The sequence below is a fragment of the Bactrocera neohumeralis genome, chromosome 3, assembly GCF_024586455.1.
Source record: "Bactrocera neohumeralis isolate Rockhampton chromosome 3, APGP_CSIRO_Bneo_wtdbg2-racon-allhic-juicebox.fasta_v2, whole genome shotgun sequence".
In the NCBI taxonomy this organism is placed as follows: Eukaryota; Metazoa; Arthropoda; class Insecta; order Diptera; family Tephritidae; genus Bactrocera; species Bactrocera neohumeralis.
This window is the reverse complement of record NC_065920.1, coordinates 16,337,199-16,353,086: the sequence shown is the minus strand read 5'-3', so window position 1 is coordinate 16,353,086 and position 15,888 is coordinate 16,337,199. Positions and strand designations below refer to the sequence as shown.

Genomic DNA, 15,888 nt, shown 5'->3' with positions numbered 1-15,888 from the left:
GTAAAAACGAAATAAATATATTAGGAAATATATGTAGATTTTATTAGAGCGCCAGCTTACCAGTTTCGATTTGATAAACTCGTAAATGACAAAGTGTATCATGGTCTCACAGATGCCAAAATAGCTGGCTGTAATGCCTTTGTAGAAACCGGCAATGCCGCCTTGTGCATACACTCGATTAATGCATTCTCGCACCGTCATTTGCACTTTGGAATTGTAGTCTAGCTGCAGGCGCGTCTTTACAAACCAAATAGGATTCGTTAGTGTGGAGGAGACGAAACCAGCGCTCGCGGCACTCAAGATGTGCACTTGCGGTGACTCTGTTTGTATGTAACTGTAACAAAATTGTGCGAAAATAATACTTCTTTTAATTAATTTATTAAATTTGTTTGTAATAAGCAACTTTTACCAGTGGTAAAATTAGTGAATCGCTAAAAAACTGTGCATAGATCAAAAGCGGTGAGAGAGGTGTTTTCGTGAGAACGTGACCCACACGCCATACTGCATTGTTGAAGAGATACATTAATTGTAGTGGCGACGATAGTATTATTTATCATGATATTTAAACCTACGTAAACGTGCGAGCAGCTTTTGACGACTTAGTAAATTATCGGATGGAGTGCACCTTTTGAAAAATATGGTGGCAAATTGGTGCTCCGCAGTAAATTTCAACTGGTAACCAGATGTTCGAGTTCGAGGCATTTTTCTGCATTATTGTCTATCGATTAAATATTTTTATTTTCCTAACATTTTCTGCCAATAATTTATGTATTTCGAATACGTGAAATTTTTTTAGTACTAGTCCAGTAGAACAAAACTGCGTATATATTGTTTTATTATTAAACGGTGTAATGGGCAGAAGGTGCATAAATATTTAGAAAACGCAAACGAAAGCCTTCAGCGCCTTGCATTACGGGGTTTGGGAAAATTTGTTTGTCAAGTGGAACTAAATCCATATCAAAAATGGTAATTTATTTCATTCGGATGCCCAGAAATATACATTTTATTATTTTTCAAAATTTTTGCGCGGTATATTGGTAAACAATATAAAAATATTTTAAGATAAGAGCCAAAATACATACTTTAAGAGTTATTTATAAATGCTGTGTATGCAATTTTTTCTACTTGACCAGAATTATATAACTTGTATAGTGCAAAAAATGTATTCACAAACAATTTTATTTATGAAGCTGCTTTTTCAACTCGGGGAAAAACAAAAATAAAATCGGAAACTCACCTTAAATTATTCAAAAAATTCTTTGTCTGTGAGTAGGTGCAAAAATATACCGCACGTGATGGCGCTACGCCAACGAGATTTGGGCCCAGACCTTTGAAAAGTGCGCGTGGACCTTCATTTTGTACTATGTACCTGGAAAAAATAAAATAAAAAATTATTTTAAACATTAATAGTCATTTTAGACGCAACAAAAAAAAAAAAAAATATATATATATTATACTTTATACTTACCTCAAGCACTGCATGATGCTCATTGACTTTGTGGAGGTGGATGAGATGCCGCAATGAGAAATAGCCATGATCTGTAGTCAACAAAAAGGGTGTAAAAACAAAAATTAAATATTATTTTCTAAAAATAAAAATAATTGTTAAATTTTAGTACGAAAAAATTATGAAAATAGATATATTGAAAATTTGCATAAAATTGGTACTACCCTACGCACACCCCCAATCACCTGTGGCTGTGACCTCTTACGCAAAATGGTTGTGCTCAATTTACGACGCTGTTCGGGTCGTAGCAATTCGCTAGCGCCATTGGTTGAGCCTGGCGGTTCGAGACGTGTGGGTCCGAGAAAAGCATTGGAACTCTGTAGGCGTGTCTTAACCACTTCCAAGGGACAAGTGACGACAGCACCAACTGTGCCAGCAGTTCTGGAAAAAACAGGAAAATTTAATAATTATAACATTATAAGTATACAAATACATATAGACATAATAATAAATATCAACCCGTTTATATGTACATATATGTATGTGTTGTAAGCATATTTGCGACAATCAGCGAATGAATGAAGCAAGCGCATAGGAAATTCAATTGATTTTGATGCAAGTCTTGAAAAATAAACAGGAGGCTTGGTTATGTATGTACATACACCGAATACAAATACAAATATACATGTAACGCTTGAGCGTCACGCCATCTGACAGAGTACATTTAAATTCGCGGTTGTTGGCAGGAAGACATTCTGTCACATTTTTATTTGATTTGCTTTTAAAAATGTCTTTATAAATAACCAAGCGCAATTGACGTGCGGCTCGTCATCACCGACGTATTTGAGCGCCAAGCGAAGGAACAAATAGCATTTTGTCGAGCAGAACCGCAAATAAGTGTTTAGTTTGCCATTTTCAGTTTATCTTTCGATGTTCGAAATTATTTATAAAAATATCTAAATATTTATTTTATTTTTAATTTAACATATCTGTTATGGAATTTTGACGTTTGGGTAATCACAAAGGAAATTGCTTATTTTGACAGCAAAATTATAGATACGTTATGCAACAGCAAAAAAAAAGCATTCGAAAACGATAGTCAGGAGTATTATCTTATAATAATATAATATAAAATTCCTTCTGGAAAATTATGTAGACGAAAAAAATGCTGCGAAGAACCATTGGAACGCTATAATTTAAAATATAAAAAAATAATTTTTATAGCAACTTTTTTATGATGCATTACAGTTTTGTATGCTATTTTATATTATAATATAAGTATGGTATAATTATAAATTTTTATAGTAACTCATTTATAGCATTATAATTTTTATAGCACAAATTTTGAAGTATCGCAGATAGTCGTACGAATAAAGCTAGTACAGAAATATATTTTGATCACCATTTTTATGAAGCATTATCATGCTATAAAAAAGTTACTATAAAAAGTTGAAATTATAGCATACATACATATGTATGTATATTGTAACATATGTATATAATACATATATTGTGATGTTAAAATACATGTATGTATGTATGCCATAATTTAAAAATTTTAAAGTAACTTTTTGTAGCACAAATTTTAAAGCATGATGTATTTGAAGATATTGAATAACTCAGTATCGCAGATAGTCGACGAATAAAGTTAGTAAAGGTATACATATATTTTGATAATCATTTTTTTGATGCATTACACTTTTGTATACTATATTATATTATAATATACATAAGTATGCTATAAATATAAATTTATACAGTAACTCTTTTATAGCATTATAATTTTTATAGCACAAATTTTGAAGTGTCGCAGATAGTTGTACGAATAAAGCTAGTACCATACCATGCTATATAAAAGTTACTATAAAAAGTTGAAATTATAGCATACATATATTGTAGCATAAAGAAACTTAAAAAGGTATCATGCATCATAAAAATTGTGATCAAAATATATACCCTAACTAACTAATGAGCTGGCCGACGGTTGCTGTGCAAAAAGTAAATTTTTACTATCTATCTGTCTATGGAATGTGGTCAGGTCGACAAACACCACTTGGGCTAGGTTTTTGCCTGCGTGGATAAAAAATTGAGAATATATCCTTTCAGTGAACGGCCTAATAATCTTTATCTATAATATATATTAATTAAATTTAATAATTAAAATTTTGTTCGAGAAATCCAAAATTATTTATCGTTAAGTTTTATCCTCCCAAAAAACAAACTAACCAATTATAATTTGTCATTTATCCTTTCTTAAGATATGCAACCGACCACAGAGCGCATGAATGAATTTAATTAGTTTTGTAAAGTAAACAAAAGTAGTTTATTTATACTTTCAGCTCGCTTATCTAAATGTGTATTAAATTGCATGGTTTGGTCGATAATAAATAGAAAGTTCTAGTGCCAGTAAGCAAATAGTACCATAAAGAAGTGGCAAACAGAAAGTAAGAGGAAAAGTTGAGGATTAAGGCAGAACAGTGGAAACAAGTCATAAATCATATAATATGATGTAAAATAATAAAAATATTATATAAAAGTATTATGTAATACATACATATCAACGTATATAAAAGAGAGCATCAACAAGGCTTGTAAACTTATACTAATGATAACACAAATAAAAAACATAAAGAGAAAAATTCAAACCAAAAAAAAAAAAAATATTAAAATAGAAAACAGACAATAAAAACTAAATAAAAAACAATAATAATAATTAATATAGGCTTTAAAGCCATACAACAACAAAAAACATACATATGTATATGTATTTATAATTGAGACAAAAATAATAAATAAAATTATATTTAAAATCAATATAGACAGTTTAATAAGAAATATAAGGCAAAATAAAGAAAACATTATATTATCACCATCACTCACTCATCCCTAACGGAGTGGGGGAAAAATCGACCAACAGAGGAACGAACTGACGTGCCTCATTCGCACACGTTTTTTTGTTTTGTTTTTATAAAGAAAAATAAAACAACAAATCAAAACAAAATGTAAAACCAACCACAAGCCGACTCAAACCGGTTTTGCCCGGGGTGACAACGGACGGCTACTGATAACCTCAAAATGTCAAACCGGTTTGACGTTTAGCGATAACAGCATTTAAGGAACAAATATCGGCTCAATTGACTTAAATCTTTCGAAAGCTTGGTCACAGGCCAATAACGGCTCGGTCGTCAAGCCAAGTCTGGAAATAGAACAGCAGACAGACCGACATACAGAGACATATACAGTTTGACGTAAGCTGGCGTGAAAATATGGGATTTTGTTGTGAAATTTTTGAGACAAAAATAAACAATAAAAAAATGCAAAAATAACAGTAGCTAAAAGTGATGTAGAAATCGTGTTGGCAGACAGTTTATTGTAAAACGCATGGAAGTAATACACGCTGCGAGACGTTTGAAAAACACATGCTTTATTTCGAATTTTTTAAAAACAACAACAAGTCACATGAGTCGGGAGTAACTGTGGACTAAATAGTATACATATGTATATGTAAGCAGTACATAAATATGTGTGTATGCAATTTTGTGAGTTTTCATTGACTGCGATTAATTGATTATAGCATTTTTTCACAATTTTATTATATTTCTATAAATCATACGATTTGTGACGTCAGTTAATTTGATGCATATATGTATGTATATATGACAAATTAAGTGCATTGGCAATCAATCACATCGTTATCGTTGTGGCAACTGTCCAGCCAATCGTGGAACAATGCATTGCAGTAAAATTATAAAAAAAAATCCATGTACATAGCTAAATTACACATAAAAGTGGAATGTGATATTTCTATGGCGCACTTGTCAATGCGCTTTCAGCATTACATACATACATACATAGACATGTACAGAGCTGCTGTGTAAGCTATTTGCATTCAGTTGTAAATATGTTTTAGAAGTATAGCTATGAACTTGACTTGTCGCTTGGCTATTGTTAGTTGGCGGTGCTGCACCACAGCCCACAAGTGTTATTAGCTATCAGATTGCAAAGCGTGATTAGTCTACATAGAAAGTATATGGTGCAATAAACAAGTCTATTATGCGTAATTAAGATAATTTAATTTGATTTACAATATCTATGTATCTAAATCTATATATATAAAAAATAGAATTGCCTACATTTAGGGGCAATATGAAATAATATGGTGTATGAAAATCAAATTAGAAATCTGAACTGAGCTAAAAACAAGCAGAAGATTCCTTACGAGAACTTTGATCCTTCAGTTTGTAAGACAGCTATATGCTATAGTGCACCGAACTGTGCACTCAATGATCCATTTCGAAGTTCCCTACTTTTTTAAAGAAAAAAAAAATCCAAGAAAATTCAAATTCAGAGAGGAACGTTTATTTTTCATCGAAAGAACATTCATTAACATTTATTTTTTGAAGATTATCTTTTCCGAGTGGACTCGTCAAAAAAGTCTTGCGGTATTTTCGCTAGTTGGCGCTGAAAGCGCGTAGTTCTAGTTTTATTCGTCGCATCGGGTCATCCTATACCTTTTTGGAAAGCTCATTTCACGCGCTAACACGTGTTTGATTGATTGTCGTTTCTTTTAAGTCGTTCGTGAGTTATAGCAGTCGCAAACATGGAGCAAAATAAAGAGAAAATACGGCATATTTTACAGTACTACAACGATAAAGGCAAAAATGCATCTCAAGCCGCCAATAAAATTTGTGCAGTTTATGGACCTGATACAGTTTCCATTTCCACCGCAGAACGATGTGGTCGAAGATGCGCCACGCTCCGGAAGGCCTGTCGTCGAAAATTGCGATAAAATCGCTGAATTGGTCGAAAGAGACCGGCATAGTAGCAGCCGTAGCATCGGTCAAGAGCTGGGCATGAGTCATCAAAAATTCATTTCAATTTCAATAAAGAAAAAATTCAATAAAAATACCGCAAGCCTTTTTTGACAATCCATTATATACTTTTTCTTTTCAATATTATATAACATTTTTATCTTAAATAAAAATGATAAAGAGCAGACTGCAAGTATTGTCAAAATTCACACTCTTTCCTCTTAGAACAGCTGACTCATGTAAACAGCAGTGCACACAAATGCATGCCATTAATGGTCTGTATGAATCGCAAATTAGCAAATTTTACATAAGCGAAATGCATTTGTTGTTCGAAAATTCACACTTTCTGTTTGTTTTTACACAATTTATTTTTAAGTAAAAAAAGACTTGTTTTTGTTTACAATTATCGCCACTTTAGTGCACTATGTAAATTGGTAACAGCTCATGGATTGCACAACAGCTGCATTTAATTGTTAATTTCTTTTGCTTTTTTGCATTAGCAAACTATTCGCCGAAAAACTATTTTCATTCTTAAGTGTATTTGTTGTAAGTATTTGCACGTCAGCAAAACGATTTAAAGTGTCTTAAGGGAATTTATCTAATTATTTTCACTTTTTTGTTTAGATATCGTCTGCTTAGTTCAATTTATAATAGTTGTATTCGATTTCGCACACTTTAGAGACTGGCGAATCGAACAAGCAACTGGTATAAACAAATACAGGAACAGAAAGCCATTTTGGACGAAGAGCAGCCTGAAGGGATTCAAGAGCTGCCATTTCATCCAGAAAAAACAACGGGTTTGGTGTGATTTATGGACCAGTGGAATCATGGGTCCCTATTTCTTCAAAAATGATGCCGGTGAGAACGTAACCGTCAATGGCGAGCGTTATTGCGCTTTGCTAACCCACTATTTGATGCCTGAAATTTAAGCTCATGATCTCGGCGACATTTGGCTTACACAAGACGGCGCTATTCCTTCACATCGCATCAATCATTGGATTTATTGAGAGAATACTTCGGTGAGCAGATAATTTCACGGATTGGCCACAAATATCGTGTGATATAACACCGTCAGACTTTTTTCTGTAAGTCCAGAGCAAAACATAACGCATGTCATTCGCCAGTTATCAGTCTAAATGCTCGAACGAGTCATGAAAACGTTTTGGAGAGATATGCACGTGTGCAAAATTTCAGATCTGCTACGTCTCACTAGACTAGTTCTCGTATATATAGGCAGACATTTCCTTCTAGGTGTTACAAACTTCCTGGCAAACTTAATATACCCTCTACAGGGTATAAATAATAAAATTACATCCTATCCGTAATGACAGGGCCTCATTGTCATTGGCGCCGTGTCAATGTGCTCACTCTGGCATCAATCTAATGCATGCTTGTTGAACTACATTTTCGAATGCATTGAAAGCTTTTAAATGCGCCTCAAATACGTGAGTCATTTCACTTTCATGCTTGCGAATTTTGACTTAAGCTATTAATAACCGCCAAAAGTTGATGAAATGCATTAATTACAGGAAAATATATTTTATACACAGATGGCTCTAATTGTTTTGTGATTTTATGTATTGTAATCGATTGCAGCTGCTTGTAGCATGATGGCGTCATGTGCGATATAAAGGGTGATCCATTTCGAAGTTCCCTATTTTTTTTTAAGAAAAAAAAAACACAGAAACTTCAAATTTAACGTGGAATGGTTACTATCATTCGAAAGAATATTCTTTGGCTTTTATTTTTTAAAGACTATCTCTTTCTAAGGTTGACCGCTGCTACGTCTCTCACTTGAGTCGAATTTTCGAAGACTTGATCGAGCATTTCGACTGGTAACTGGCAATGACACGCGTGACGTTTTGTCCCAGGGCCTGAATCGAAGCGGGATTGTCAGCATGGACTTCCGACTTTACATATCCCCATCGGCCCACAAGCCACCCCAAACCTATTTTTTTTTCTGGAAGAAATTGCAGTTCTTGAATCTCTTCAAGTTGCTCTTCGTCCCGAATACGGAAAATTTGCTTGTTTATATATCTATTGAGCCAGAAATGGGCTGAACAAACTTTGGATCTTTTTGGAACCCGTCGAGCGAAGAGATGTCGTTTGGGAAGGTCGAGCGGCTTCAGTTCTTGCACAAACTGTATCTTGTACGTTTCTAATTTAAGATATCGACGTAAAATATATCAAATCTTTCTATACGTCAATTCGAGTTACTGCGAACGGCGCTGAACGGACTCTCCAAGGTCTTCGTGTACACTCTCAGCTACGGCTGCTATATTTGCTTCGCTGCGTGCTGGACGTGGTCTATTCGGTCGAATTATATTCAATAATGAATGCTGGCTCTCAAGATGATTTGCAAACGTTGTTCAGGCGTAAGTCTTTCCATGATGAAATGCCAAACCAAACTGAACAAAAATAACATGACAACTTGACACGCCTCACGCGTGATCTTTCAAAAAAGGCAACTGAAAAAGTACCTCTACTTAGATCACCCGTTATAAATTGAATTGTGAAATTGCTAGCATTCAAAGGGGCTCAATAATAAAAGTATATGGTAATTTGCAGATTTATTGTTGGCCGTTTGCAATTGTGTATATAATAGAATATTAATGCATGTAAACATCATACATATACTAGTATATGTAGATTTACGTCAAAACGTAATTGAAACAAGTAAGGAAGGGCTAAGTTCGGGTGTCACCGAACATTTTATACTCTCGCATGATAAAGTGATAATCGAGATTTCATTATACGTCATTTACATATTTTTCAAATACCGTATTTTTGTAAAGTTTTATTCGGCTATCATCATTGGTTCCTAATGTACTATATATTATACAGAGAAGGCATCAGATGGAATTCAAAATAGCGTTATATTGGAAGAAGGCGTGGTTGTGAACCGATTTCACCTATATTTCGTACATGTCATCAGGGTGTTAAGAAAATATTATATACTGAATTTCATTGAAATCGGTCGAGTAGCTCCTGAGATATGGTTTTTGGTCCATAAGTGGGCGAGGCCACGCCCATTTTCAATTTTAAAAAAAAGCCTGGGTGCAGCTTCCTTCTGTAATTTCTTCCGTAAAATTTAGTGTTTCTGACGTTTTTTGTTAGTCCGTTAACGCACTTTTAGTGATTTTCAACATAACCTTTGTATGGGAGGTGGGCGTGGTTATTATCCGATTTCTTCCATTTTTGAACTGTATATGGAAATGCCTGAAAGAAACCGACTCTGTAGAGTTTGGTTGACATAGCTATAGTAGTTTCCGAGATATGTACAAAAAACTTAGTAGGGGCGGGGCCACGCCCACTTTTCCAAAAAAATTACGTCCAAATATGCCCCTCCCTAATGCGATCGCTTGTGCCAAATTTCACTTTAATATCTTTATTTATGGCTTAGTTATGACACTTTATAGGTTTTCGGTTTCCGCCATTTTGTGGGCGTGGCAGTTGGCCGATTTTGCCCATCTTCGAACTTAACCTTCTTATGGAGCCAAGGAATACGTGTACCAAGTTTCATCATGATATCTCAATTTTTACTCAAGTTACAGCTTGCACGGGCGGACGGACGGACAGACAGACATCCGGATTTCGACTCTACTCGTCACCCTGATCACTTTGGTATATATAACCCTATATCTGACTCTTTTAGTTTTAGGACTTACAAACAACCGTTATGTGAACAAAACTATAATACTCTCCTTAGCAACATTGTTGCGAGAGTATAAATAGAAAAGTTTAATTTATTGGGGGTAATTTACCATAAGTCGAGCGACAAAAGAACACTAGGTAATAAAAGAAAATCTCCAAGGCTCAAAAAATGGCTCGCTAGAAAAGATTTTCACAGAACTGATGAAATATCAAGATGGAAACAAACACCTATTTTTAAGGTCTCTCAACTTAACACTAACGAATAAGTATGGAAATGTAGAGCCTTGCAGCAAATGTATTTCTATAGATGAAGATACATAATTATAAAACCATATTTTTATAAAAAAAATGTATGAAAGGGCCTTTCAGCCCATTTAGTTGAGATTAAAAAAAGGACACATCCAACATTTTTTTGTTAATAAAATTTAAAAAATTAATAACAAAAAATCAAATTGTCTTGCAAAACAATTAAGCAAATTAGTTTTGCATCTCGCATTCTGAAAATGCAAATCAGCTCAGTCTAGAATTTTTAAGTACTACATACGTCATAATGACAAACAATTTCTTGGCATCTCGTAAAAACGGTTTTTTGTGCCATTGTTTATTGACCCATGATGTTGTGAAAGACCACAATGGACGCCTATCAAGAGCAAACATGCAGGTGGCGCATGAAAAACGTTGAACGTCAGCGGGTAATTGCTGATGTGCGATTACAATTGTATTCGTAATAAAGAAATAGAAGAGCGTTTAACGGTGTCTAATCATAATTATTAATTTTTTGTTCTAATTCAAGTGATAAGTGTGTGTTATGGCAACTTTGACCATCAACTTTAAGCAACGGCATTGAGTGGAAAATATTTTAAAAAATAGTTCATGCATATAAAGCGTTTTTATTATCAAAACAAAAATCAAAAGTAAAAAAAAATCACTTTTCCATCACAATAAGTGTGGCAAGATAAGGATGATATCTGGTAGAAACTGGAAAACCAAATCTAAATATACTTGTATGTGAATATATGTTTTGTGGTGATTTATTCGTGAAGGTTAAAGTGCTAATTTCTATGACTGAAATTATAATCATTCAAGAAATCTTATGTAGAACGCCTAAAAGGTGATAGCCTGAACTCATTTCAAAATAAGAAAAATATCTACTATGTATCTATGTTATGACTTATGCTGTTATAAATAACCGTTATGTGAATAACTATCTTCTATCTAGGATAAGATCCTAATTAAAATATAGACTTAACCCTTTTGAGCTGATCAGAAGAAATTAAAATTGTGAATGCTTAGATCAAAATTTATACACTGCATCTATTTTTGTATATAAAAAGCCATCTATGCTGTAAGAAAATATTAGCAAAACGAAAAAGCATATATTTTCTACTACTGTTACAGACAAATTTTTCCAGTAATCAAAGTAATTAACATTTATTATTAACGCAACCCACAATAAGCACTTTCACTATTGAAACCAATGTCTATAAACGGTCTGTCTACATGGTCAAGTCAAGAAAAGCGCAATGCTAACCGCTATGTCTGTTTGTATGGCTAAATGTCCGCAATTAGGCGGCAAATAAGCGTAGAAAAGTTAAACACTGTTTATTTGCGTAGCAGAAATTTTACGCGTTCTTGGTCACAACACGCGATTTGCCATGTTTTTCCTTCACCGATTTGCTTCCCACTTTCAAAGGGCAATCACCAGGCAAATATACACACCTACTTAGGTTTTTTCTTCGATTTTTGCACATTTTTGTTTGGTTTATTTACATCCTTTGCAGTCATTGACAGCAAAACGTGCCGTTCATTGATTTTTTTCCAGTCCACAGAACTGCATTGATTGTTTGCATAAAGTATTTGCATTTCAGGATGACTCTGATATTGGTTAGAATCTTGAGGTTGAGTGAATTACTTCACTAATGAGCGTCTATTACTTAAGTGCGCATATGTAAATATAATTATATATAATTGCTTTTAATATTTAAGTAACTTTTTTGCGTATTTGTAGGTGGTATATTTTGTAGAAAATGTTTTAGCGTAAATGTTCTTATTATGACTTTAAATTTGTTTTTGCATTTCTAATCATTTAACTGCCAGTCAATATTTACTGAAAATCCTGTGTGTGTATTTATCTTGACAAACTTCTGTAAAACGCGTCGTGTGCAAGAAAGAATATCGTACACTCTGTGCTCCCTGTTATGTTTACTTTTTAAGTGTAGACCAACAAAACTTTCCACAAATCCATTAAAGTGCATTTGTTAAGTTCCGTTATTAGTTTCTATTAACGCTTAAGCTTTTCTTACTTTTTTGTATTTGTCTTACTTTTCTTGGTATCAGTTCCTAGACGTTTGTAAACAAATTATTTTAATTGATTGGCGACATTTGCCAGCTCTTAATTAATCTGCTTGGCAGTAATGACAAGTTGTTGTTAGTGTGGGTGTGGATAAGTAATTAAAAATTGACAAGCTAAAGGACTTCCGGACCGCTCCTGCACAGCGAAATTGTAACTGTTTTGCATAAAAGCGATGTAAAGCAACTTATTTAGTTTTCCAAAAACTAGATCATGTGTTAATAAAGCATTGCTTTTTGGGGGGAAAAATACTGTTGAAGCCGATGATTGGATTGATCAACATTATTTGTACTGTCCAGCAGGGAAATCAACTGTTGAAAACTGGTTTGCTAAGTTTGAACGTGGCGAAATGAGCACCGAGGACAATGAAGGCAGTGGACGCCTTAAAGAGGCTGTTACCGACGAAAACATCAAAAAAGTCCACAAAAAAATTTCGGATGCCCACAAAGCGAAGATTTTTGGGATAGCTGAAACTCCGAAGACATCACAGGAACGGGTTTGATATATTGTGAATGAATATTTCGAAACACGAAAGCTCTGTGCAAAGTGGATGCCGCGCGAACTCACATTCCTTCAAAAACAACATAAAAAAGGAACGTTTTGGATATATTGTGAATGAATATCAAAGGAATGTATTGGATATATTGTGAATGAATATTTCGAAACACGAAAGCTCTGTGCAAAGGGGATGCCGGGTGAACTCACAATCTTTCAAAAACAACATGGAATTGATGATTCTCAGGAGTGTTTGAAGCAGTTCTATCGTAATAACACCGAATTTTTGCGTCGTTAGGTGACAATGGATGAAACACGGCTTCATAATTTCACACCGCAGTCCATTCGACTGTCAGCCGATCGGACTGCACGTGATGCACCGAATTAAAAGCGTGGAAAAACCCAAAAGTCTGCTGGCAAGGTTATGACAACAATATTTTGGGTTGCACGTGGTATAATATTCATCGACTAACTTCAAGGAGGAAAACCATTGACAGCGACTATTACATTGTGTTATTGGAGCGTTGGAAGAACGAAATCGCAAAAAAACGGCCCCATTTGAAGAAGAAGAAAGTGCTGTTTCATCAAACATCATACCGTGTCACAAATCAATGAATACGATGTCAAAAATTCATCGTCAAAACTACAACTTTAACTTCGGCTTCACCGAAGATTTAGTAGCCAACACAGGTTCGATTCTAAAAGCTTAAAGTGGCATTACAGGATTTACTATAGGTATGTATATTTTGATTTTGATCGAACAGTTTGTATGACAGCTATTTGCTATAATAGTCCAACATGAATAATTTCTTCAGATTTGCAGCGAAGAAATAACAAATTTCATGAAGATACCTACGCAAATAAAAAAGTTTTTTCTAAGGAGAACTTGATTTTAATAAGTCAGTTTATATGGCAGTTATATGCTATAATGGAGGGATAGAGGGCCCCAACCAAGGAATGAGCTGCTATTTTCGCTGAGATCTGGGCAGATGCGCTTAAAGAGGAAAACCGGCGTAAAGTAGCGGCCAGAGTGCACCGTGCAGCAGCCGTTAGAATTGCATCAGCCTACCGAACAGTGTCAGGTGATGCAATATTAGTTATAAGAGGTAATGCTTAGGGCATTTGACCTTCTGGCATACGGAAGTAAAAAGCTGTGTGAGCTTAAGAAAACATCCGAAAGTAATAAGAGCGCAATAGATCAAATAAAAAAATATAAAAGGGCAACGAAGGTGAGAGAATCAGAGTCGCGGAAGATGGACGGCCAGATTATGATTATGAATAAACCGTAAATTCGGAGATGTCAACGTTTACACAACTCAGCTGTTATCCAGTCACGGATATTTCAAAAAGTACCTCCACAAAATCGGAAAAGTCGAAGAGCCATACAACGACGTGACAGAACACGACGCTGAAATGAACTCGTCACTATACATATATTCTTCAGGGCCTCAGATGTTTCCTTCTGGGTGTTACAAACTTCATGGCAAACTTAATATATGTATGTATGTACTTTGTTCAGGGTATTTTTCGGAAAATAAATTTCCATAACAACCATTTCAATTAGTTTTAAAATTGCAAAAAAATGTGTCAAGTAAAGATTTTCCAAGAAATTTTTGCCAATAATATTTAAAAAGGCTTATTATTTACGATACTAAACGAGATATACTAAAAAATGCACATTACATATGATAATTTGTTTTTTGTTTCTACTTCAAGGTAAGATATTTTCAATGAAATGTAAAAAGCTGGACACGTTTCAAGTGTTTAGAGACAAGTTACAGCAAAGGCGACAAGGTAATAAGAATTGCAAGGTTGTAAGTGTTCAAGGAAAAATATAAAATTAACGAAAAAATAAAAAAATAGTAGAAATTAGAAAAACAATAAAGGCTTAGAAAAATATTGAAGGCATTGGTTTCAAAATTATTATATTGAAAGAAAATCCAGAAATAAAATAGGTATTAAAATTACATATAGATAATTTTATAAAGAAATATATATTTGGGGTCATTTTCATACAACGGTGTGGGGCCATCGCAAACAGTATCGTAAAATCGTAAAATTATAAATTTTTACAATTGTTTAAAAAAATGTTGTTGGATTTCATACAAAAATGAGTTTACACATTTACAATTCTCAATGCTATGTTTTCGAATCGTTATAACTTATAACTTTATGAGACTTGTGAAAACCCTAATTGAATAAAATAAAATAATATGTATGTATATGCTTTCCAAGCCAAATAAATCACACTTACAAAGGGGAAACGCTCGAAAATTCTTACCGATATAAATTACTTAAGAATCGCTTGTTCAACATACTCCTGCACAAAGGAATGGGCAGAACGTTGAAAGATTTTCGACAGACACCGAAATATATCTACATACATACATATAATATACATATATGTTCGAATATACGAAAACAATTTGTGTGCATTGACACTTGAGCGTGAAGTGATTAAATCAAATTTTAAATAAATTTACACACACGTGTTTCGGTTACTTATCTATGTACATGTGTATGTATTTGTAGGTATGATTAAACGCACAAAGAACGTGAATGAATCGCGTAAATAGTACTTGCACTTGCACATACATATGTATGTAAGCGTGTGCTGATAATTACATTGAACTAAGTCATTGTGCTAGAAAAAGTGTGTGACCCCGAAATATGTCCGCGAGCATAAACATCTACGAATGTGTGAGTAATTTAGTATGAGAAAGCATTTCACAATAAATGCAATCGCGTTAGAAGCATTTGGAAAACAAACATTATGTCAACAAAATTTTAATATTTATAATTAAAAAATAAGTAACATTTACTTATAAACTGTAAAGTAATGCTAAAATAAAGTATAAAGAAACACTGAAAGTTACGGGGACGATTTTTCATTTAAAGTTGCCACTCTATTAATGCTAGTTGTTTGTTCGATTCGACACTCTTAAAGGTTTCAGCAGTTAACTCGGTTATTGTTTTGGCGGTATGCGTGATCTAAAAGAAAATGTAGGTCAATTTCAGAATACTCAGAACATTTTGACATACGAGCGCTATTTGTACTGTTTACAATAACTTAAAATATTCAGCGCGCTCAAAAACTGGTATTAAATCGCGAAAATTTTTTGGGCGATTTT

At 33.9% G+C, this 15,888-nt stretch overlaps 1 protein-coding gene across 3 annotated transcripts in view; it reads right to left on the bottom strand.

Annotated features, from left to right (window-relative positions):
• The window catches only part of LOC126752020 (mitochondrial carrier protein Rim2), a 30,955-nt gene that overhangs the window by 5,963 nt on the left and 9,104 nt on the right, over nt 1-15,888 (bottom strand). For 2 of the 3 annotated variants that reach the window (XM_050462540.1, XM_050462541.1), the window contains exons 3-6: nt 1,672-1,888; nt 1,469-1,539; nt 1,238-1,369; nt 61-334 (exon numbers count right to left, since the gene is read on the bottom strand). In XM_050462540.1, coding sequence (XP_050318497.1) covers nt 61-334; nt 1,238-1,369; nt 1,469-1,539; nt 1,672-1,888 — 694 coding nt within the window. The remainder of the gene's footprint in view (nt 1-60; nt 335-1,237; nt 1,370-1,468; nt 1,540-1,671; nt 1,889-15,888) is intronic. The other variant, XM_050462542.1, reaches the window with a different exon arrangement.